This window comes from Haliotis asinina, chromosome 2 (genome assembly GCF_037392515.1).
Source record: "Haliotis asinina isolate JCU_RB_2024 chromosome 2, JCU_Hal_asi_v2, whole genome shotgun sequence".
Lineage (NCBI taxonomy): Eukaryota > Metazoa > Mollusca > Gastropoda > Lepetellida > Haliotidae > Haliotis > Haliotis asinina.
In genome coordinates this window covers 27,802,075-27,827,846 of record NC_090281.1, presented here as the reverse complement: position 1 = coordinate 27,827,846, position 25,772 = coordinate 27,802,075, and the positions used below count along the sequence as shown (strand labels likewise).

At 37.8% G+C, this 25,772-nt stretch overlaps 2 protein-coding genes across 5 annotated transcripts in view; one reads left to right on the top strand and one right to left on the bottom strand.

Moving 5' to 3' along the window:
• Positions 1-1,145: 1,145 nt before the first annotated feature.
• Positions 1,146-12,804, bottom strand: LOC137273517 (sperm-associated microtubule inner protein 5-like). Its single transcript, XM_067806243.1, has 7 exons — positions 12,650-12,804; positions 10,877-10,955; positions 5,874-5,997; positions 4,922-5,149; positions 4,174-4,366; positions 3,764-3,867; positions 1,146-1,836 (listed from the first exon to the last, which is right to left on the bottom strand). Exons 1-7 carry the CDS (start codon positions 12,733-12,735, stop codon positions 1,712-1,714), a joined length of 939 nt encoding a protein of 312 aa, XP_067662344.1. The 5' UTR covers positions 12,736-12,804; the 3' UTR covers positions 1,146-1,711.
• A 1,198-nt stretch (positions 12,805-14,002) lies between these two features.
• Positions 14,003-25,772, top strand: part of LOC137273514 (transient receptor potential cation channel subfamily V member 5-like) — a 31,520-nt gene continuing 19,750 nt past the window's right edge. For all 4 annotated transcript variants that reach the window (XM_067806239.1, XM_067806237.1, XM_067806238.1 and 1 more), the window contains exons 1-3: positions 14,003-14,487; positions 18,336-18,509; positions 23,658-23,847. In XM_067806239.1, the coding sequence (XP_067662340.1) occupies positions 14,115-14,487; positions 18,336-18,509; positions 23,658-23,847 (737 nt within the window). In that variant the 5' untranslated portion in view covers positions 14,003-14,114. The remainder of the gene's footprint in view (positions 14,488-18,335; positions 18,510-23,657; positions 23,848-25,772) is intronic.

Below are 25,772 nucleotides of genomic sequence, written 5' to 3'. Positions count from 1 at the left end.
TCGTGAACAAGGGAAAATCAGATAGGATTTATAGAAAAGGAATCTCTACTTATCTGATCTCCAAACGCTTGTAGCCTTCTTTTGGTCAGGAGAAGACTGACAAGAGCCATCTGAGGTTGTGCTGTACATAGGAGGCACCTCACCAGGAAACTAGTTTCCACACAAAGGCAAACCTACTGATCTGAATAGATGATGTCCAAATCCTTGTTGCATTCTCTTAGTCAAGAGAAGGCTTATAAGACTCATCTATGGTTGTGCTATATATTGGAGATACCTCTCCAGGAAACTATTTTCTACATGGAAGCAAAACTGCTGAATCCAACTTCTAGTTTAGAGGAATTGTTTCAGAAGGTTTGCTGAATGTTGCTGAAAGTAACCATGAAACAGATCCTGTAGGTTTAATCAGGTTGCTGTTACATACCATGTCGTAAAGGCCATTGTTTACAATTAAACAAGTCTGCTGACTTATGACTGCCATAAGAACACAACTATCATACAACAATGGTGGTTTCTTCAATGACAAAAACATATTTCCCAACTACAGTTCTTCATCATATAGCTTGCCTATGGAATCAGCCCTGAGAAACACAGACCTCTTTAGCTCGAAAGACCCTTCACGCTCTGTACACAACTTTCTATGCTTTAAGCAACCTTCTGGTAGTTGTTGGGAAAGTAGTATTATATGAAGGCTCTATTGATTTCAAACAAAAACATCAGAGAAATACTGGTGGAATTTTTAGTGGAAATGAAATTTTAGTTTGACCCAATAGTTCTTTGATACATATTATTATTCAGTCATACCAACATTTGCATTTCATTATGCCCTTTGTTATATTTTCAGACAGAGTGAATAAGGTGTATATTGAACACTGTTTACACTTTAAGACAATGATTTGACAGTAAGGTTTACAACTTGCAACATGTTGGAAGAAAGTTCAAATGACACAGGTTTTTGACAGTTTCCACTTTAGTGAAGTCCTCAATTATGGTGCTGTAGATCAAAGATCAGAATCAGTTTGGAGAATTGACCAACAGATTCTGTCTCCAAAGGGGCATAATTCTGAGTTGAACCACCTGCAATAACACTCCCTGACAGAAAGCACTCAATGATTAATGAGAAAGAGAGTTATTTTCATCTCAAACTATTTCTTTCTGCTAAAGCAATCAATAAAAGACGACATGGTTCATTAATGTAAACAAGTGCAAATGTTTGTGAGACAGAATTCCCAGTGTTGAAGGAGACAGAATGTGTGTCTTGACAATGGATAAACAAACATGAAAAATATGCTTTTTCTGATCCCACATTTCACGAAGCCATCACAGCACTGCGATTGTCATCATCCTGTCAAACTATGGGATTTATGACCGTTCCACTATCATAAATCAGTGTTAAACTACAGGATTTACGACAGGCATACTGTTACCACTGTCGTAAGTCTGTGTTAAACCACTGGAGTTACGACATGCATAGCTATGCACTTTGTAAACTGGGGACCCAGATCCTTATTCTCTGAATACTCTTTACTTTTTACACTTTATAAAAAAATAATCTTATTAGGATTAATGCTTGAAAAAACATTACATAAATTAATGCCAATGATAAACATTAGTTGATGGTGGCTAAGGTCAATGATGGGCAGAGGTCGATGACCTCAGCGTCTGATGGTCCTGCAATGATGATGGCTTTACAAGATGATGTGTAACTATGACTCTATGCCACGGCTTGGGAGAATCGTACAGTTTTAACATGTGTTCCGAAGCTGTCTTGTCCATGCGAGCAAACATCCATGCTTCGTGTTGTGTCACCATATGTATTTCCAAATGCAAATCTCCTCTCTGCAAAGTAAATATTAACACAATCATACACAAAAGAATTGTTTAGTTCAAATTATTTGCAATATCTGCATGCTTTAGAACCATTCTATGGATCTAAACTGGCACATTAATTACACACAACCTGATACAAAATCGAGTTCTGAAAAATAATGTTAGTTGAACACTAACTTGTCAACTTGTATGAATGAACTACCTGTGCAATGTTCCAGCAAAAACCTGGTGGAGAACACCAGGAATAGGCGACACACATTGTCCCAATAGTGGGAAACGAACCTTGGCCTCTGTTGTCACATGCAAACACTATATCCAACTGTGCCAACTACAAGAGGAATGTTCAGTTTCAGGGCTGATCATCATCTTCATGAGATGAAGCCTCACAAATGTAATCCACGGAAAGGATGGATAGTTTGGATACTGATTCCAGTGTCTGGTGATCCTTAGTGTGACTGTGATAATTTTCGCTGCATAATTTGACCATAAGATTCACTGCAAAGACTAAATTATGAACATACATTCCAGTGCCAGTCAAAGACACCTGACACTGAAGTTAATGGGTTATTTTCCGACCATGATGGATTTCCTGACCACGACATTGCTTTTACATTGTCTACCAAAACTGAGGAGAAGTGTTTTCACTATCATACATACCGTCAATGATGGGTCATTACAACGTAGACGATCATTTAATGAAGCTACATAACAATAACTGAAGCACGCGTGAAATCAATTTAATGACCGTAACTGTAGTAAATAATTTAACCCCATCACCTTTGTCGACCTGGTGGCCATGTGGTAGAATGTCTGCCTATGGACCTGATATTTGCGGTTCTAATCTCACTTGTAAAAAACATTTGCATTGCATTTAATCTTGAACGATATTTTTCAATAGATTTCAAAAACTCATTTGAATACTGATGTTCATGTAAATTTAGGAAAAGTAAATCCTGGGAAACGGTCTTACTAACGAAAAGTAAAACCATCCGAAGAGGTCTTTTTAGTGAAAAGTATAAACTCTCCCTCCAAAACAAAATCCACATGCATCTTTCTGAAAGACCATGTATCATGTTTGGGGAATTATGCCTTAATCAGTGATCGGGGTGGTGGGGTAGCCTAGTGGTAAAAACATTCACTTGTCACCTGTGTTCTATTTCCCACATGGGTACAGTATGTGAAGCCCATTTCTGGTGTCCCTTGCTGTGATTTTTCTGGAATAATGCTAAAAGCACCATAAAGTCATTCTCTCTCATTAATCACTGATCCTAGCATGACTAAGGGAGAAAACTCTGATTGTCCCAGACCTTACTCCACTAAATTATTGTCACTATGATGTCAGTGTTAAAATATGGGAGTAACATTAACAGATTAGTGCCAGGGTTCCTACCCTAAACAAGATTTAGTCCATAAATATCTGTGACTGCAATATCTGCTACAAGAAGTCCTACAACTGCTTTTTCACAAATACTGCTAGTTTGTTTGTTGTTTGCCACACTCATCAATATTCCAGACACATGGCTGTGGTCTGTAAATAATCAAGTCTGGACCAGACAATCCAGAGATCAAAATCATGAGCACTGATCCACACATCTGGGATACTATGATGTATGTGAGCCTGATCACCCGATCTCGTTTGTCACCTGTTATGACAAGTTAGGCTGCTCAAGACCAGTTCTGACTCAAAGGACCACTGTGTATAATGCATTTGACACTTTATGGAAGAGTGGGGCCTGTGATTTAGTTGTTCTTCTAAAACAATTCTGTCCTGAAATGTAAACTTTTCGAAACAAAACAATTTTGGATCCTCCTTCACTGATAAACAATAAACATCTTGAAGGAGTGACCAAAACAACACACAAAATTGCACACCCTTCCTCCCTATGATAAATTAGAGTTTTGACGAAGATGTTTCTGTGATGAGGTAACTACTCACGAGGGACATAGCCGGTGTACTTGGGGATCATGCCGTCCTGGAGATACAGGCGACGACTGAAGTTTGGTGGGGCACTCTGTGGTGCCCGCGGTCCTGTTGGGGGTCTGTGATGAGAAACATATCCTGTGATGAAATCACTCAACACATACCTAACAGACATGGTACGTATCACATTGGACATAACAGAAATATCACATAGTACATACCATATTCATTATAATGAGAGCTCTGAGCACTTTGGGAAACTGACAGAAATTGACAAACATTACATTACTACCAAATTATCCAAACATTGACTGACTGACTGACTGATTGATATATATATTTTGTCAACAGTAGCTACACCATTGTTATAGACCTCAGCTCTGCTCACTCACTCATTAAGCACTATATTGCGGTCAAGGTTCTACCTGTTTACAGTTATCTTGTAGTTTGAATCTGACTGGAGTTCTTTATGACGTTGTGTTTCTTGTACAAATGCATTGAATCCAATCTTGGAGCTCTCATGGTACCGACATCCTAAACCCATCTCTGTGGGTCTGATTCGAGGCACGTAACCCTGGTATCCTGGCATCGGTGGCTCGGTCAAACTCCGCTTATCCTCTGTAAGGTGAACAGGATTTTGTCCATAAATATCTGTGACAGGAATATCTGCTACAACAAGTGCTACAACTACTGCTGCTTTTACCACTATTTGTTAGTTTGTTGTTTGCCGGCCACACTTATCAATATTCCAGATACATGGCAGCGGTTTGTAAATAATCAAGTCTGGACCAGACAAGCCAGTGGTCAACATCAGCAGCACTGATCTACACAACTAAGATACAATGATGTGTGTGAGCCTGACCACCTGATCTCGTTTGTCTTCTCTTACGACAAGTTAGGCTGCTCAAGACCAGTTCCAACTGGGTTGCTACTACTACTACTGCTGCTGCTGCTACTACTACTACTTGACTTCATCTAGTGAAATGAACACTGTTAACAAAAGAAACCAACAATCCTTTGATTATGTTAACAAAATTAAAAAGGAAGCCTTCCATGGGCAGTACTTATTGGATAAACTTGACAACTATTACTGCTTCTTCTACTGTTGCTACTGCTGCTGCTACTACTACTACTACTACTACTATTACTACTACTACTCCCAATTGGCTGTACCTAGCAACATTGGCTGTGTCGGGTGTGTGTCCCTGTATAGGTTGAGTTTGTCACGGACCGTGGGGTCATGGGAGATGGCAGTCAGACGAGGGTAGCTCCGTATTTGTTTCTGGAGGTCTCTCATTTTAAAGTCATGATTCTTTGTGTTGCTAATAAAGGTGTCGATACACACATCACAGTCGTCCTTGTAAGTACCACCAAACTTGAAGGGCATTCTTGGTATGTAGCCTAGAACAGGAAAAACATTGCAATAACAGTTAACATGTACAACATTGATACACGTGGATACACAGGATATATGCCCCACTTGTACATATAGCTCAGTTGTACAGGATGTATGTGACTTGTACATATAGCTCAGTTGTACAGGATGTATGTGACTTGTACATATAGCTCAGTTGTATAGGATGTATGTGACTTGTACATATAGCTCTGTTGTATAGGATGTATGTGACTTGTACATATAACTCAAGTGTATAATGTATGTGACTTGTACATATAGCTCAAATGTATAGGTGAGTGAGTGAGTGAGTTTAGTTTTACGCCGCTTTTAGCAATATTCCAGCAATATCAAGGCGGGGGACACCAGAAAATGGGCTTCGCACATTGTACCCATGTGGGGAATCGAACCCGGGCCTTCGGCGTGACGAGTGAACGCTTTAACCACTAGGCTACCCCACCGCCCCCCTCAAATGTATAGTACGTACGTGACTTGTACATATAGCTCAGTTAGAAAGGAGATGTGACTTGTACATATAGCTCAATTGTACAGGACATATGTGAATTGTACATATAGTTCAGTTGTACAGGATGTATGTGACTTGTAGATGGTTCAGTTGCATAGGACGTATGTGACCTTTGCATATAGTTCAATTGTATAGGATGTATGTGACTTGTACATAGTGTGTGTGGCTCATCTGTGCAGTTCACCTGTCAAGTTAGTATAGCTCACCTGTATAGCCAGGAACCATGTTCTTAGTATACTTGTTGTCCCCTGTGGCATCAGGAAGATCATTCTTCAAGGTCTCTTGGGGGAAAGGGCCCATGATTGTGGCAGATCGTCGGAACTCATGGTCCTGTGAAACAACACAGGTGCTGTTAATCATGCAACACAAACTGACATATAATTAGCAGTGTTTGTGAAAATATTCATGAAATGCTGTCAATATCTTTATTATACCAGAGTGTGAACAGGTGAGTTTTTTCCACCCATGGTATATGTGAAAGAAAAAGATGAAACTCTACATCAGTCAGCTTTATTTGTGGCTGAACCTTAGGATACAAAAGTTGTTTCAGGACAACTCCATGACACAGTGATACTGTAGGAACAAAATGAGCGTTTGGACAATTTTTTTTTCTTCTGTCTGCTTCTCAACAGTGAGGGTACAATGTGTGAAGCATATTTCTGGTGTCCCATGCTGATATTGCTGGAATATTGCCGACTCACTCAATCCCTCAACAGAGAAGTTTGAATAACACTAATGGTGCCTAAGTCACTATGTGAATATCTGAGCTATGGTATAATGTTGCCTTTGAAAATTCTCAGCAATATAGTGATCAAAAGAAATCAATACGTCCTTTGTACCAACTTCTTAGAACCTTTTCCTTAAATCCTGAAGTTGATGTTATAGTTTGTTGAACATTTCTTCTATTGTCTCAGCCTTGAGCTGACTACATCCTCAGCACCTAAGATTCAATACACACCCCTGGACTGAATACGTCCTAAACACCTAGATTCAATACACATACCCCTGGACTAAATACTAGTATATCCCCACACCCTCCCTGAACACACAGCCCACCCCCAGACTCAATATACAATGTGGGAAAAACAATACGTACAAAATTGCTGATCACCCTGGGACATGTGTACGAATTGATTCTCTTCCCCCTCCCCACAGAAAAAAGTGGGTGTCCCCTCTTAAAATCCTCTCTCTCTGTGTTGCTCTCTCTTTCTCCTTCACCCCTCATAAATTATGTACAGGCCCTAAATGACACAAAATTTACATGGGTTTATTAAAGTATATCTATTCAGAGACTAAGCGTTAGTCAGAACAGCACCCCTTGTAACAGATCTTGTAATACAGAGCAAAGATATCCCATTTCAGAATGGTAATTTCACAGTTCGTAGTTCTACCCGATTGACAAACTGTTAACAAACTTTGACGTCTGAATACCTGGTAATGATTTGGCTACCTGTGTATATTCTGAAAGTTTACCTTTGTTCTGAATTTTCTGATAAGCAGAATGCTTGTTTTGCAGGAAAAATATTCCTCAGTATAAACACAACCAACAAATGTGACATTACTTTACGAGAAATGGTGGATGTAACTATAATCTGTAATAAGCCTTAGTACACTGATGGCCAATTAAGTAGTATAAGGCGTTGCACTCAAGAAACCTATCATTATGGGTCAAATTCCTTATAGAGCCAATTGTTGTTCTAGGTTGACAATGCCTTAATTAACTACTGGCATGTTGTAGTCTAATGGCTGAAGAGTTGGTTCGTCCTGCTGTAGACCCTTTATTGATTCCACACATGGGTACAGTGTGTCAGGTCAATTTCTGATGTCACCTGCCATGATACTGCTGGAATATTGCATAAAATCAAACTTCCTCCCTCCATCCATCAATGAATAAGTTTACTTTTATAAGTTGAGGGAAGGCAAAGGGATGTCAAAGGAAAGCTAAAGCTAAAGCTAAAGAGAAGCTAAATAGAAGCTAAATGGATGCCAATGGGAAGCTAAAGGGATGCTACAAAGGGATGTGAGTGAGTGAGTGAGTGAGTGAGTGAGTGAGTGAGTGAGTGAGTGAGTGAGTGAGTGAGTGAGTGAGTGAGTGAGTGAGTGAGTGAGTTTAGTTTTACGCCACACTTGACAATATTCCAGCTATATGGCAGCGGTCTGTAAATAATTGAGTCTGGACCAGACAATCCAGTGATCAACAGCATGTGTCTCGATCTGTGAAACGTGGAACTGATGACATGTGTCAACCAAGTCAGTGAGTCTGACCACCCGATCCTGTTAGTCACCTCATATGACAAGCACAATCACCTTTTATGGCAAGCATTGGTTGCTGAAAACCTATTCTACCCCGGATGCCAATGGGAGGCCCGAGGGATGCCAAAGGGAAGCTAGAAGGATGCCAAAGGAAACCTAAAGGGATGTCAATAGAAAGCTAAAGGGAAGTCAAAGGGAAGCTAAGGAGTGCCAAAGGGAAGCTAGAGGGATGCCAAAGGCAAGGTAAATGGGTGCCAATGGAAAGCTAAAGGGATGCCAAAGGGAAGCTAAAGGGATGTCAAAAGGAATTGAATTAATGAATGAGTTAATATTTAACCTTACATCGCCAATATTTCAGCCATATAGTGATGAGAACATGTTTGATATTGAAATGAAACTTGTACACACTATCAAAACCTGTTGCCAAAGGACAGTAAAACAACTAGAATATCAAGGTTACAATTTAAAACTAGTGTGGAAAGTTAAAACTAAAATCACCATTTGGACAAGACAATATACGGGCTATATATCACCAACAACTGAAGGTAGATCACCATACTATGGACCATGGGGACTTACAGTACATTTGCTTCCTGCATAGACCCCTTGCTGGATTTACATCATCCTTTCAGCTGTTAGTAATTTAGGAAATCTAGCATACATTAAAAAGACACATATTCTACGATTAAAAATGTGGACAGTTTTACTTTACTTTGAATGTTTGTGGACTTGTGATGTCAAAGGGAAGCTAAATGGATGCCAAAAGGAAGCTAAATGGATGCCAGAAGAAAAGATTTTCACAGAAGGTATTGCAGTACCTTTGATGACTGGGCCAAACCCACAAAAGGAATTGAAAGTGTAAGTTCAATCCAACAGCCTCCAGTTGAGTACAACTTAGAGTGTATGTAATAAAATACTAAAGAGTTATAACTGTATACTGTTAAAAAGCTATAAACAGAGGTTATGGATATGGCCATTGCTGACACCAGATCTTGCCCTCCAGCACAATGGTGACACAGTAATTCAGACTTCAGTGTTGCCACAAACACCAACAGTTAAAGCTGCTGATATATATTGACTGCACTGTGCTGACAGCCCACACTACCAACAATACCCCGATTATTGACAACTCTCAATAGCAAGGGAGACCATACTACCCCATACAAAACCCACTGCTATCAAATTCAGCGTCACACGCCCTCTTTATGATTAAGTGTACCTTTTCAACAGAGGAATTGGGTATTGAATTATGATTGACTGATAGAGGCACACTGAGTTGGTCGTTGGGCCTTGATCGTGAGAGTGGTCGTTAATAGGTGTATGTTGGTTGTAATTTACTCTTATTGATTGGCATACAGATGTCCGGTCCTGGTTAACAAGTGTACCCCTTGTATTGACAAAGTATGCCCCAAGTGTATAACAGTAAACATTCTCTAGGGGTACTCACTTTTCAATTGAACAATTACATTTTCAAATAGTTAAAACGAAATATCTCAGCCAATTGTAAATCTGTCAGTGAAGTTTTCAGCCAACATTTACTGTTTACACTCTTGATCTTATATGATAAGAAGCTTATGTACGAAAATAAAGACTAAGTTGGGGATCACCCACCCAAAAAGATTAACTTGGGGATCACCCACCCAAAAAGACTAACTTGGGGATCACCCACCCAAAAAGACTAACACATCCATGATATTGTAAAATAAAGTGTAATAACAGAAAGTTTACAGTGTATTGCTGCTCATGATAATGTTATGAGGGGTGGTGGGGTGGCCTAACGGTCAAAGCGTTCACTTGTCATGCTGGAGACCCAGATTCAATTCTCCACATGGGGACAATGTGTGAAACCCATTTCTGGTGTTCCCTGTAGTGATATTGTTGGAATATTGCTAAAATGAGGCATAAAACCAAACTCACTCACACACTGTGCCAAAGGGGAGCAGTTAAACAGGTCATGGTGTACAATGATATCAAATTTTCTTTCATGGATTTATGAAGATTTTAAAGATTTTCATTTTAAAGAAATAAAATAATGGAAACTATACTCCACCTGCACTAATCACTACTTGATTTACAAACAAGTACTGAAAAGCTGGACATTTTTAATGACTGTCTTGAAGATATAGATACCACATTCTTACTGAAGAAAAACACATAATCTGCATGACAGTGGTGTTTTTATTTATTGACTGACGTTGGCGAAAAGAGAAGACTTGACAGGTAATTTGATATGTTTTTTTCAATACTTATACTGTAGTGGCCATGATAATGAGCCACAAATCAATACCTCACGTTTGACAGTGGTGTTATTCAGTTCTTGAATTGGACACATATCTGTGTATATGTTAGGAACAAAATAGGATTATATAACACATGCCATGATACTTTGTTTTCCAGTTCACAGTGTTTGTTTAAAATACAAATATCAAAGGATACAGAGGTTGTTTCTTCTCACTCATTAATAACAATAGTCCTTAGTGTTTAATAATGAGTGAGTTTGTGAGATACACATGAACAGAAATTAAATTTTAAAAAACCCACAAATGAAAAAGTTAGAATTCGGCTCACAATTGCATAGACATGGAATGCAACTGCACTCACTCACTCACACATTCAGTTACTCACTCACTCACTCATTCACACATTCACTCACTCACTCACTCCAAACATTATCCCACCTCATACAGAGAACTGGTTTCTCCAAAGCTGATCAGAATATAGACAGCAGAGTTATTGTAATCATCAGCGGGACAATGTCTTATGACAAATTTGCTCACTGATACACTTATGATCAAACATAATGTTTACAGAACATTCAACACAGATGTCAAGAAGTCAGTCTAAAAGTAATTATAGCAATGCACCAGACTTGAGGCTTTCAACAGCCATCATGACTTGGATATCTTCATCCACCAACCCAAATTGCACTCACTCCCTCACTCACTCTCGTACTTACCGATTTGAGCAGATCATGAGTGTCATTACCGTAAGTCTGACCCACTCGGTACTTGATCTGAGGTATGTAACCACGGTAACTACAAAGGAAACATATTTGTAATTAAATTTAATAATATTTCACTGCAAGTCATAAGCTTTTCATAAAATAATATTTTCCTAAAATACTTTAATGAACATTTTTTGAAAATACTTTGTAAAAGGCCCCTGAACATCAACTGCCACTCGAACACTTTAACCAATACCCCACACCACCATAAGTAATCTGAGTAAGAGGACAGGGAGCCCATGGTGTGTGACTTCAAACAGACTACTAACAATGAGAGACAAAGCCAACAACAAAAAATAAATAATTGCAAATGACAGCTCTCAAATTCTGTTTCACGATTTAGAACTACTTCCATTAGGACAATGTCTGTTCATGCCAATAACTAGATGAAACTGATTCCATCATTCTTTTGTACCAGGCGGTATTAATTATTTTAATATCAGTTAATCTTCATATTCATTCCTCTATCATCCTACCTACATGTACAACTTTTTAACATCACTGCTATATATCTCATCAGTACATTAAGTCATATCTTCTTCTTTCACTCTTTTAATGCTTTTACTTATTTACTTGTGTATTATCTTAGTGCTTGTTGAAATGGGATATGTTGTGATTCCATTTTTTGTAAATGTTTTATGATGTTACCAAAATTGTCCCAGGGATAAATTAATAAAGCATTGTATCTCTAATCTTACCTTACCAAACAAGAGAATATTGCTACATTAAGTGCAACAAATGTACTGTTATTTCAACTAACACAGCAACTGTCAAATCAGAAACAATGTCAAAGTTAAGCACTGTCTTGAAGTAAGTTAACCGTTGCTAGGTGTCCCAAGTCAATCCACTGTTGTGAACCCCAAAGCATTAAGTGCCGACCAGGTGGTCCTATTGTAACCCCATGGCTTACACTGGACTTAATCTGGCTTACCTCACAGTGTATACATCACGTCATGTTCACTAAATGGAGGGATTATTTTTTATTGTAAAGCTGCATAGGAGCAAATATGCACAAAATCACAAACCAGTTTCTCTATGCCACTTTAATTGAATATGCTCATACTTACTGAAAGAGTGATATTCACTAAGTTACATTCATTCATAGGAAATACTGAAAATAAGAGTGGTAAGGTGTGTGCGTGTACTGACTATTAGACAAAATATGGATAGATTATGCAAAGAAAATAAGCAATAGCTAGGTTTCCAATCTTATCAGAGAAGACATTATTATTTGTGAGAATATCCAAAATCTTTGTAAAATATTTTTTTCCTGTTTTATTAATGGCACCTGAAATATATGTTCACAATTCCTTTTTCATCACTCCCCATGCATTCACCTCTTTACCCTCAGAAATTTATTCATGAAATGACCATTACATAATAAAATATTAAATATTCAAAATAATAAATTATCATACATAAGAAAAATAGAACTGTATCAGTTAATGAATTAATTCAATCTCAGCTATTTCTCGCTGTAAGCCATTGTAATATCCCAATTCTTGCCAGTCCTGGTCGGGTCGACTTTCACAGAGATTCTATTTCATTTTTTTTAATCAATAGAAAAATAATTGAATGCCCAAAGAATTCCAATGGTCTAAAATCTAGCGCCAATCACACACAGACGAATGGTTTGAAAGGCCTTTAAACCCCAATTGTCACGTTCATAAAACGATATTCATTTCTAACTCCTTGCACACGTTCTCACGTTCATTGACCACTTACCCAGGCACTTGAGTCCCTTCCTTTAACTGGGCGAACGCTCGCCTCTGTTCAACAGTGGGGCCCCCACCAAAAGCTACAGTTGTCATCTTGAAACAGAAAGGTTTCCTTGGTCTTACTCCAAAATGATGTTCGCTTGACACGTAACGGAGCGTTTTAGTGAGCTTCAGTTGCACTTAGCACATTTACCGTTGCCCGTAACGCGATTTATCGTTGCTAGGGGCTAAAATACTCAGCCAATCAGCGAGCGGATACAGCGGGCACCTGTCCGACGAAACCGGAAGTCAGATGTGATTCTGGTTATAGTGTGTTTCTGAAATGTGATACTGAGCGAGAATACTTACATTTGCATCAGAGAGAGTGATTGATATTTTAAGTCACATCGACTTTATTTCAGCCATATCATGAATACAGAAAAGAAATCTAAAATAGGTCGTTGAGGAATTATACATCTTAAATAAAAATATTGCATACTTCAATCATGTAAACCTCAATTCGGTGTGAACAGGTAAACCATTAGACAACATAGATAGATAGATAGATAGATAGATAGATAGATAGATAGATAGATAGATAGATAGATAAAAAAATCGGGTCCAGTTTGGGCGCAGCCATCGGCCGCTTTTATTATCATTCAATTTAATTGGGGTATTCATTCCGATATTATCTTTGATCAAAGACACTTATTTTTTGTTGACGTGTTGTTCAGGAATATCTCTTAATTTCTTTGTATGTTGTTAACGCTGCACTCCACAGTAATCATGCTGTAGGGGGAATTAAATTCTGCTATAAACAGTGTTTATGTCAGATAATCATGTGATTAATAACACGATCATCAATCTCTGCAGCCGGGACACAGTGACACGCATCAGCCAAGTAAGCGAGTCTGACCATCTGATCCTCTCACTCGCCTCTTTCGGCAAACATAGGTTGCTGGAAGATCGATTCAAGTGGCATATCGCCACTATATGGGTTATTAAACAAAGAAGCGCATGGAACGATTTAGGTAATTTACTATGTTGTGTTGTGTGAAATCAGGTTCCTTTCAAACGAAAGTATATGTGCAAGGCAGGATGTGACCACGTACACAATATATCGGGACTCATAATGAAATGATAATATTATGCTCATTAATTCCTCGCACTTCTTTTTCCAATTGCTATGTTTCGTGCTTTGCAAAACATTTCAAATATGAAATTGTGAACCACATTAGGTAATTATGCATACAACAGTGTATGAGTTTTTACATTTTTGAATGGTGGAATTAACGTAAATAGTTTAATTATGATAATTTATCATCTTTGGAACAGACTATACCTGCTACTAAGGGGACCGGCGGCCATTTTCGACGCCGTCGGTAAGATGAAAGGCACATGACAAATCTCCATCGGTCCCTAACCTAACTCTGTTTCTTTACACAAAATCGAGCGAGTGATTCCGCTTTTTTGATCTACGACAATTTCAGAAAATGGGCAATACATCCGTCGTTGCGACAGGTGTGAAGAATCAAGCGGACAATGACTCAAAACAGCTCTATCAGCTGGTCAACGTGAAAGGGGGCGGGGAATTAGTGGAGCTCATGAAACGGGCAAGGTGGACGAAAAATTATAAGGAAATTGACGAAAAACTGAAAAACGAAGTGAAGGGCTTTTTATATAACGATGGAAAGGGGAAGAAAGTGCCTATCGTGGATCTTATCATGGCCAGAAATAATGACAGACAGAAAAGCAAGATCAAGGTTGGCAAAGAAAAGCAGAAAAAAGCGAAAGAGCTGGCGATGATTGACATGATTTTACAAGATGGAGAAAGTACTGGGACGTACATGCAACATAAACCTCAAGGTGAGCAGCCATGGAAACACAAAGACATCATCTCATTTCCTCATTATTATGATGTCATAATTAATTAATTATTCATATTTAAAACGAAATCATAGTCAATTCGAAAAAAATCACTGTGTACATTTGAAATGTGCAACTACAATATTTATCAAACAATTATTAAAAAGTAAAATGTAATCATCTACATTCACAGATATTGTCATTTCAGGGCACAAGAAAGTAATAAATGATTCGATCATTATCAATAGGTATGATGTTAATAATTAATGTTGACGTTTTAAGAAAATTTATTAAATGTGTTTAAACATGCAAACATGCCACTAAAATGACTTCTTGAAGGGACCTGAAATTTATTCGATTACAGGGATTAATTTGGGTTTGTGATATTCCTAATCTTTGTCACTAAGCTTAACTGGTATGAACAGGGGCTCATGTTTTCAACCACTGGTTTGCACCATCTTAGTGTATTGACTGAAATAATGCAACCACTTTGGTATATGTACCTGGAATATTGCTGATGGCTGTGTTAAAAATATTACTCACTTGTACAGGTGCATTTGTTAAAAATGAATCAGTTGAAATTATCGTTCACAGTATTCAATAGCAGTCAGATGAATGTTGCTATCAAGATTATCAAGATTAGAGTCACAACGACTCACCCAGACCTCGTTTTAATTTGTTTTTATTATATCGGACCTTCAATTAGATCATTTTCGCACTGATATTTTATACAAGTTAAAATGTCAGATTTCATTTAACTCTCAGAGTCAACTTTGTGATGTTTATCAACAGCAGTTCTCATTGGATAATTAGCCATGTGTCAGCCAATGACCTTTTGCCTTATTTCAGCGCTTGAAACTGCTCAGGTTAGACTTAAGTCAAAATTACTTTCTTGCAGTGTGCATATAATTTGAACAGGTATTCAAATATCCAATTGAAATAGTGGTAAAAGTTATGGAAAATTGAAACTAAGGTCTCAGATTTGATATTTGATGAATTGAACCAAATTGTTTCAATCCTAGTCAAAGTACAAAGCAATCAGATGCATTTGAAGAAAGAATAATGTGTTTTTATTTGAAAAGTAGGGTAGGTAATGTGTTGTCTTTTTGGTCACTATTGACAGGGAAACCGGTTTTTAAATTAGCATCCATTTTGAAGGTTTTTCTAGTAGAGAAAAAAAACTTCATTGTGACAATAAATGCCTTTAGGACCCAGGTTTACCCAGGATTGATCTTCAGCTACTCATGCTTGTCACAAGCTGTGACTATTGGGATTGGGTGGTCATACTTGGTGATTTGATTTATCCCAATTGTGTAAATACGTGCTCATGCTGTTGATCACTGGATTGTCTGGTCCAGATTCAATTATTTACGCACCGCTGCCTCATAGCTGTGATGCCATTGAGTGTGGTGTTAAACAATGAACAGACTAACCTTCAAACATGTCTGATGAAAATTAACAAAATACCTCTTTGTTAGTAATATTGACCTTAGGATGTGAGTAGCTTAGTGATTAAAGTGTTCGCTCAACATGTCGAAGACCCAGGTTCGATTCCCCAGATGGCAACAATGTGTGAAGCCCATTTCTGGTATCTGGAATTATTGCTAAAAGTGGGGTAAAACCAAACGCACTCATTTACAAATACTGGCCTTAATAAATTAATAAATGTGTGTGCGTGCGTGCTATTCTGTAGCATCTGATAAAATCAAACCACATTTAATTTGTTTGTTGTTGATCACTGTATTGTCTGGTCCAACCGTATAGATGGAATTAACATCAGACAAACAAAACATGTTAGCATGAATGTACATATATATTTGTAAGTCATATACATTTCGGTTATGATCGGCTTGTATTTGTTTCTCTCTCTAGATGGTGAAGGTCATTCTCTGTTGGAGAAGTCCCCTGCTGTCATAGGTGCATAATGTTTGAATCCTGTGCCAACAATTGTACAATTTATTTCGTAGCCATTATTATGATTATTAAATCACTGATTAAAATAACATAATTGTTTGGAGCATTTGCATGTCAAGAAATGTATCTTAACTTTTAAGTTAGTACGTCTGATTATCAGCCCATAATTATCAGTTATGGTCACAGTACTTTCAATGAATGTTCTTGGAGCACATTTCTGCTTCTCTCAACCTTGATATTACTGGAACACTGCCTAAAGTGACCAGGTCCGTCCCTCACTCACTCCACAGATACTTTGTGATGAGGTTGGTTTTAGCACTTCACTCGAGCTTGCACACAGCATGAACCTTTTCAGTACCCAACCCATTTCTATATGAATAGGTTATCACACAACCAGTTCATTTTCTATCACACCTTGAACTACTGGCAAATTGTGTGTAACAGCCTTAACCAACTTAAGAAAAAAATAAGGAAATTATCATTCCTAAGCATGTTTACCTTTAGCAATTAAAATATATTTGAGTATGAGAAAACAGTTAATTGAGTACTAATTATATTATTAAGTCAAAATCATACACCTAGTGTAGAGATTTCTGTTACACATGGTTAAATTACCACTGGGGAAACTGTGGCATCTTTTCAATATAATAAGTAATATTTTACCTTTAGCAATCAAAACAAATACATAAATAATAGAAAACTATAAACATGTACATAGATTATTGTGTCAAAGAGCTATGTGCCATTTAATTCCTTTTCTTCTAAGATTAACATGTGTCCTCCAGTTCTGACATCTAAGACCTGCTTCACTACATGCTCCCTTCCCAGTCCCCCACATCAACCTGCCATGCTGTGATATGTCTTTAACACTGCTTAGGGCAGTTAAACCCAAGCTACTCACTACATTGTGCATAATGTTTGCATAAACTGGACTCTTTGCTTTTTGTAAATGGAGCCCTGGGGTAGAATAATGTTAAGACATATGCTCATCACTCATCACTCATCACTAGACCAGGGCCTAGATTTTCGAAGCTCACTTGCGCTAAGATAGTTGCAAGTTAATGTTAATGTACGCCACTTTCGACATTGATTCCCCACCTTGATACCATGCCTGAAGCCCATTTCTGGTGTCACAATCATCAAATAATTCTCACTGAATTTTATTATTTTTGAAAGATTTCAGTTGTGTTGCTGGCCCTGGCAATTTTTTAGTGTTTAATTTCAGGACTTTGAAACTCTGTAGAAAATGAATACTAATGTAAGGTTGTCAAGGCTGATATGCTAACACTGCCTGAGCACTAAACCCCCCTTATCACAACATAGTATTTTCCCAAACTACCTACACAAAACTGTCTGAATGTGTCTTTAATAACTTGAATACATAGTCCTTAAAACAACAAATGGATAATGTGAATCATTTAAATGTACACAGATGTGTTATTTTGTTTATTCTTTATCATACTGAGATTTCTTGAAAAAATGGATTAATATCTAATGATAAATTTATTATGGCCTATGATGTACAAAGTAAGACGAATACAAGATTGAATGTATGACATGATTTATAGGTAACAACTTCTTTTTTATTCTTTAAATGACGTTTCTTTTTCCCTCATCAGGTGTCATGTATTCATGTTTGTCCAACTTCTAAATGTCTTTCAAGAACTTTAAATGCAAGGTTACTGACAAATAAAAGAATTAATATTTATTTTAGTAACGTAAAGTGCTTTAAAGATGTTTGTTTTCTGTATTGCCAGGATTATTGTTGTCTAACATATTTTCATGAAAAGTTCATTCAAGGTGAACCATTCAAAATAATCATATTTGGATTTAAAGAATTCTATATCATACTAACAGAGACATCAAACCAGTCCACTGAGGCTTCTCCATGAGTTAGATTTGCAGCTGTCACAAAGTGTGACATAATGTTTCAGAACGCAAGTATCGTGAGGTATGCTGGAATCTTGAATCACGAGGTCAGGTCGGGGAGACAATCTTGCATCTGTGTCTGCTGAACTCATCCGCTATCCATGCTGATCTGGCCAAGCGTCTTCTTCGTCTCTACCCTCAGCTCATCAATGACATCTACAATGGAGAGGAGTACTATGGTGAGTGTGGGTTAGGTGACAGTGTTTGTGGAAGAAAGTGGTTGCTGGGAACACCATGAACTAGGACATTGTATGGATGAGGGGACGAGCAGTAGATGAGAGTACTATGGTGAGTTAGTGTTGGTGGCTGTTGTGGATATGTGGACTGTCATGGATATGGAGACTGCTGTGGAGGTAGGGACCATTGTGGATGGAAGGACCGTTATAGGCAGCTGGACCGTCATGAGTAGGAGAAGAATCATTGTGGGTTAGGGTGGATCCTTGTGGGTTGGTGGACCACCTTGGTTATGCATACGATCACGGGTGTGCTTGACCACTGTGGGTCTAGGGACCATCATGGGGGTGCTGGACCAGTGTTGGTCTACAGGCCATCCATTCGGGTTGTGGGAACCATCACTGGTGGAGAGACTGTACTGGGTCTTGAGATGTTCATGGATGGACGGACTGTACTGGGTCTTGGGATCTTCATGGGTGGATGGACTGTACTGGGTCTTGGGATCATCAGGGTTTTAGGATCATCATGGGTGGATGGACCGTTCTTGGTCTTGGTATCATCATGGGTGGATGGACTGTACTGGGTCTTGGGATCATCAAGGTTTTAGGATCATCATGGGTGGATGGACCATTCTTGGTCTTGGTATAATCATGGGTGGATGGACCGTACTCGGTCTTGGAATCATCAAGGTTTTGGTATCATCATGAATGGATGGACAGTTCTGGATCTTAGGATCATCAGGTTTTGGTATCATCAAGGGTGGATGGACCGTTCTTGGTCTTGGTATCATCATGGGTGTATGGACTGTACTGGGTCTTGGGATCAACAAAGTTTTAGGATCATCATGGGTGGATGGACTGTACTGAGTCTTGGGATCATCAAGGTTTTAGGATCATCATGAATGGATGGACCGTTCTTGGTCTTGGTATCATCATGGGTGGATGCCTGTCAACAATGTGGACACACTCTTTAGTCTTAAAAGTCCAAACACTTTGACAACCTTCCTTTTCTACAAGGCTGATTTCCAAGCCAGCTTCAGTGTGATGTTCCAAAAGCTGCTTCCATGTTGCACTTGGATATAGAAATAATGTTTTCGTTTCTTTACTTTTAGTCATTACATACACTGTCCATTTGAAATGATGGATACATGTGTCCATAAATGTTAGCTATATCTATGTATTCACTTCACTTCAATATGCATGTTAATGTCACGGAAGAGACAATCATCATTCAAGAATTGTCAGCTATTTTTAATGTATGTTGTTAAAGTATATGGTTCATTCACTCAGTATAATTGTTATTTTCAGTCTACTGTTCCATATGGCATAATTGAAGGTACATTCTTTCTGAAAAAGGGCATAGCCTGTCTGCCAAAAGGGTACAATATTAAGATAGATGTAAGAAAAATATACTCACGGAAACAAATAAAGGAACACATGAAAATACAAGTGTTCCTTTATTCTTTTTCCAGGTTTTTACTCCAGTGAAATTCTGGAAATAAATAAACGAACACTTGTACTTTCATGATTCATTATTTACGAGTATATGACCATATATTCAAAACTTTGAAGTTGTTTTGTAATATATGTTCTTACAAGCAAATATGGAAATATCTGTTTGTTAGTGCTGCATATTATAACTAAGTAATATTTATGTTTTAATATAATAATATGTTTTTGTTGCTAAGATCATTGCCTGATGATTCATTGACCTCAAAGCGACAGTCATGTCAAAGTGTCATTGCACCTGTGGACCAGGTGTGTCAGTGTACCTGTGGGCCAGGTGTGTCAGTGTACCTGTAGACCAGGTGTGTCAGTGTACCTGTGGACCAGGTGTGTCAGTGTACCTGTGGACCAGGTGTGTCAGTGTACCTGCCTCAGGTGTATCAGTCTTCCAGTCTACCTTTCAGTGTCATGTCTTGGGCTATAGTCGGGGGTGATTCTCAAGCAGAAGTTGCAAATATTACTTCAGCCTGCCATAGCCAGAGGTCATTTTATTCTCATATGTTATGGGAGAACTGACATTAAGTTTTATTCATGAAATTTATTTTTGTGTGCATGTTTTATTACCACATTGCCATATTAAATGCTGTGCTCCAATAGGGGCCCCTGACAAGCATTTAGGCCAGTTCATAAGTAATTCTTTCCAGTGCAGCCTACCAATACAGAAAATTTGCAAGACAGTCTGTTATTTTTGGTGTGTAATACCAAAATTTTACAGAAAACAACACTGAGGGATAGGATGTAATATTGTTATAAATCTTCTTGTTTTCCTGTGGTTCAAAGAAAATCAAATGAAAATAATTTAAAAATTTAGTCGTTTCATGTTTAGGAATAAAGTGCTGTCATGATGTTTAGGAATAAAGTGCAGTCATGATGTTTAGGAATAAAGTGCAGTCATGATGTTTAGGAATAAAGTGCAGTCATGATGTTTAGGAATAAAGTGCAGTCGTGATGTTTAGGAATAAAGTGCAATCATGATGTTTAGGAATAAAGTGCAGTCATGATGTTTAGGAATAAAGTGCAGTCATGATGTGTAGGAATGAAGTACAGTCATGATGTGTAGGAATAAAGTGCAATTGTGATGTTTAGGAATGAAGTACAGTCATGATGTTTAGCAATAAAGTGCAGTCATGATGTTTAGGAATAAAGTACAGTCATGACGTTTAGCAATAAAGTGCAATCATGATGTTTAGGAATAAAGTACAGTCATAATGTTTAGGAATAAAGTACAGTCGTGATTGTAGGAATACAGTAAGACCATTTTAATCCAGATTTTGGTTCTCCATCCACCAGTGATTACAAAACTCTGCTGTCTATATTCTGACCAGCTTTGGAGAAACATGATTCTGTATGAGGTGGATGGAAGACATGAAGGATACATATTGGTCACTCTGTCTTGCACCATTGTTAATTATAAAATTTTGGACCAAAAATCTGGCCATATTCTTTTGAAAACCTTAACCACTGAGCAAAATAGCCCTGCACAAAGACGTTTTTGTGAAAGTTTAATTTGTTTTTTCCAAATAAATAACAACTTTTTTCTCTTTACTCAATGATTGAAGATTTTTTATTAAAGATTTTTTAAAAAGATTTACAGTTGTCATCAAAATGGTTTGGTCATAGTATGGTCATATTTTTGACAACATTGCTGCTGCTCTCTGATGTTACCCTTGGATCGTTGAAAAAGCTACAGAAAGTTTTTATACCATAAGTGCACTCAATGTTATTGGAATGTAATGTCAAAAGAACTGTGTTCATGTTTAAATGTGATGAAAATGACACTCTCATACACACATAGTTTAATGAAGATCAGGTTAGAATTGATCTTCAGCAACCCATGTTTGTCCTGTGAGGAGACTAAAGGGAACAGGTGGTCAGGCTTGCTGACTTTGTTGACACATATTAATTGTATCCCAGTTGTGAAGATCAATGCTCATGCTGTCAATCACAAGATTGTCTGGTCCAGACTTGATTATTTTCAGTCTACCGCCATATTGTTGGAATATTGTCGAGTGTGGCATAAAACAACAAACAATCATGCAAACATAGTTTAATATCATTATATATCTGTCTTAAATACCACGTATAAAAAGTTTCATAAACAAATCTGATCATTGAACAGGCACATTCATTCTAAATCCAACTGCAAGTCACATCTCCTTAAACTGATCTGGAATAATCAAAGTTCAGTCAGGAAGACTGAGTAAAAAACCAAAGCTCATTTCAACCCACACAATTGCTTTTGCTCTTTAAGTTTTCAAATCCTGCATATTTTATCTCCAGACAGACCATGGCGGCACACACTCTATTTGTGGCATTCCTGAAAAAGACATGCACAGACAGTTGGCCGAAACAAGGCGTGTTGTTGTTGAGAACTGAATGGGAAGGTTTAAATCATGCAATGAAAATACCGAGATAGGTTTATTTATCATTGATGGCTGAAGTCTCAGAATATCCAATGTGACTACAGTACGTGGGCGGAGGATGAAGTTAAGTTTAATGAACACAAATGTCTCTGAAACGATACCAGTTTATTAAAATAAAAAATTTTACATGTATACTATACCCCTCTGCACAAAGATCTGTCAACCTTATCATGAAATATTGCTACAACTTTATAATACAGTCCTGGGCTGGTGGCTTAGCCAAAGTGTTAAAGGGTTCATTTGCCAAAGATCTGGGTTCTATTCCCTCTTAGATACGATATGTGAAGTCCATTTCTGGTGCCCTGTTATGATACTCTTCTGAGCAGCTTTGGAGAAACCTGTGCTCTGGATGTTTTGAGTGAGTGAGTGAGTGAGTGAGTGAGGTAGGTGAGTGAGTGAGTGAGGCATTGTCCTACCGATGATTACAAAACTCTGCTGTCTATATTCTGACTAGCTTTGGAGAAACCTTTACTCTGTATGAGGTGGGATAATGTCTGGAGTGAGTGAGTGAAAAAGTAACTTTCAGTTACTTTACTTATCCTTGCTGTGTTCCAAGTATTGTTGGCTCAAGGCTTGAAGATTGTTGTCATATTTCTATTGTTGTGTGTCTCACAAAATCAGGAAACAATAAAGACCATTATTCTGTCAATCATTCCTCTCACATACCAGCGACCATGATAGAACTTAAATATCCCTTCAAATAACATGAACTAGTATACATCATCCCACTTATAGAAGATATATATATCCTAAACACAAGACTGTATTCAAGACCTCATGATGTCTGTTTGATACACCACCTCATGTTGTGGTCTGAGTTAGCACTGCTATCTGAGAAAAGCATGATGTCATAAATACTGTGTAAAACTAATTCCCTCACTCCTTAAGTTTAATGTCTGTGTGATGCAACACCTGAGATCCAAGTAAGAACTGCCACCTGAAAAGGTATGATGTCTGAAATGTTTGATGCAATAATACTGTGTATTTATATTTGGGGCAGTGGGGTAGCCAGGTGGTTGAAGTGTTGGCTTGTCTAGCTGAAGACCTGGGTTTGACTCTCCAGCTGTGATTTGTCAATATTGGTGAAATATTGCTAAAAGTGGTGTAAAACCATATTCACTCACTAGCTATTATTATTAATTATCATAGGATGTTTATATAGCTCACATAACCACACTCTAGTGCATTTTTAAGGCTTTGTTGTGTAAAAACACTCTGTTTGAAGGTGAGAACTGCCTTCATATGGTCATCACCAATGAGGATCCAGCCATGGTCAAGTTCCTCCTGGACCTTGGTGCAGACTACCATGGCCGCTGCTGTGGCAACTTCTTCTGCCCCGACGACCAGAAGGACTCCCGCACGGACAGCCTTGACCATGAGTGGGTGCAGGTCTGTGAGAAGACCAACTATGAAGGGTGAGGAAGATCACTAACACTAGATTTCAACAAATGTTTTCATGATAATATTCATACTACATGCCAACATTTTAGATTGAACCTAACCATATCCTCCCCAGCTACTGTTGTAGGTCATAAGATGTGACAATAGGATGATCACATGTTCAGACTTCAGTGGAGAGCATGTCCTTGAACTTGTGTGTTTTATGCATATTCCATTGTCGATATTTTGTCATCAGTCATAAAAAACTTGTCTTTCATAACAAGTATGTTATGTAAGAGAGGAATAAATGTACCTCTTTAAAGCGGCACTGATGCAGAGCGAATAATGTTTCTCGCCAACGGTCTAATTACGAAACCAAGCTGCAAACTGGTCAGCGCCCGCTCCCTCAACCGTGATCAGAATTTCTTCACCGTAAACAGTCAGGAGGCCGATGCCCATCATATGCCACTATTTGAAAATGTGCATGTATTTCTTGTCTGATTGTAACAAAATATCCCAGCAGAGTAGTTTTTTTCAGATGCCTGGATGGTATAGTCACTGATTCAATCTGATCCTATTTCCGTGTTTTTTACCTCGATATTTAATCATGTCATGTCAAAATATGATGTCTACAGACACGTAGCAATCCATTTGTTTCATATAAGTCTGAAAGATTGCAAAACTTTATATCTAGATAGCTTTGAGGGTTGGCCCAGCTGTCATAGCAAAAATAATATGTAAATTTTGGTAGCTACCCTGGGTTATTATCTATTAAACACACAGTTGATTTATTTGAATTCATAAACAAAAAACTGAGATTTTGCCATTGGTAGAGAAATCTGAAAATTTTCTTATGTGAAAAAAAATGATTACTCCTATTTACCGAAGTACACATCAAATGCCTGTAAGTATTTCTTATGTAACAACAAAGTTCCGTTAGTATCCTCAAACAGTTTCGGCCCATAAGTGTTTTCAGGCTGCATGCGACACAGAGATTACATCTTCCTTGTTGTAACTCATGTTTGATGGTATAAACCTACACATGTTATTTGTCATCATTCTCTTGATGGTCAGTTAATGAATTTATAACAGGTATAATTAGTGGTAACACCGCCATAACAAAGGTTCCCATTTGGCATTTCTCCTGTCTGACGTAAATACTCAACATTATTAATTAAGGTTTTGATGTGGCAAATGTATTACATGTTATGTAATATGTGCATGTAAGGGTTTATCAGCTGAGTTACAAAAACAAACATCGATCAAGGGATTAACCGATAACACACTGATTGATTAATTACTTTTATCTTCTACAGCGGATTTGTCAAAAGGCAGTGCTTATATGTGTAGATGTACTAATCAATAATGACTACACCTTGTCATAAAGTGCAAGTGTGAAAACAACATCCTCCCTTCAAAAGAATTAACCACCATTGCATTGATTGACTGATTGCTCATGATTGGTTAATTAAACTACTTAGAATGGTGGACATCTTCATACAATTAGTTGCCAGGTGTGCTATCTTGGGTGACCAAAGAGAGGTTTATCTGGTTTTCACCAATGTGAAAGACCTGAAACAATGTGTCACTTTTTTGCAAATTAGACTGTTGTAAGACACACAACACAGCGCAGGATTATTTACCATCTGCAAGTAAATGGAATATTGTTCTTTTATGTGGATATTGGTGGATACATTCCTGAACATGGTAGTAGCCTCACATTGTTGCTATGATATTAGTCTGTTTTAAATTCATTATTTGCATTTTGTTTTAATTTTGTTGTTGTAGCATTCAGACGAATCTATATTACAGAAAGCACACACTAGACTGTGCATAGGGCGTATGTGAAATAGGATCCACATTGGCAGTCTATGCAACGTTTAAATGTTATAGTCATGTTAGAAATTTACTGTAAGTATAAGCAGACCGTTTGTTCTTTTATTTATTTTCAAAATCATAC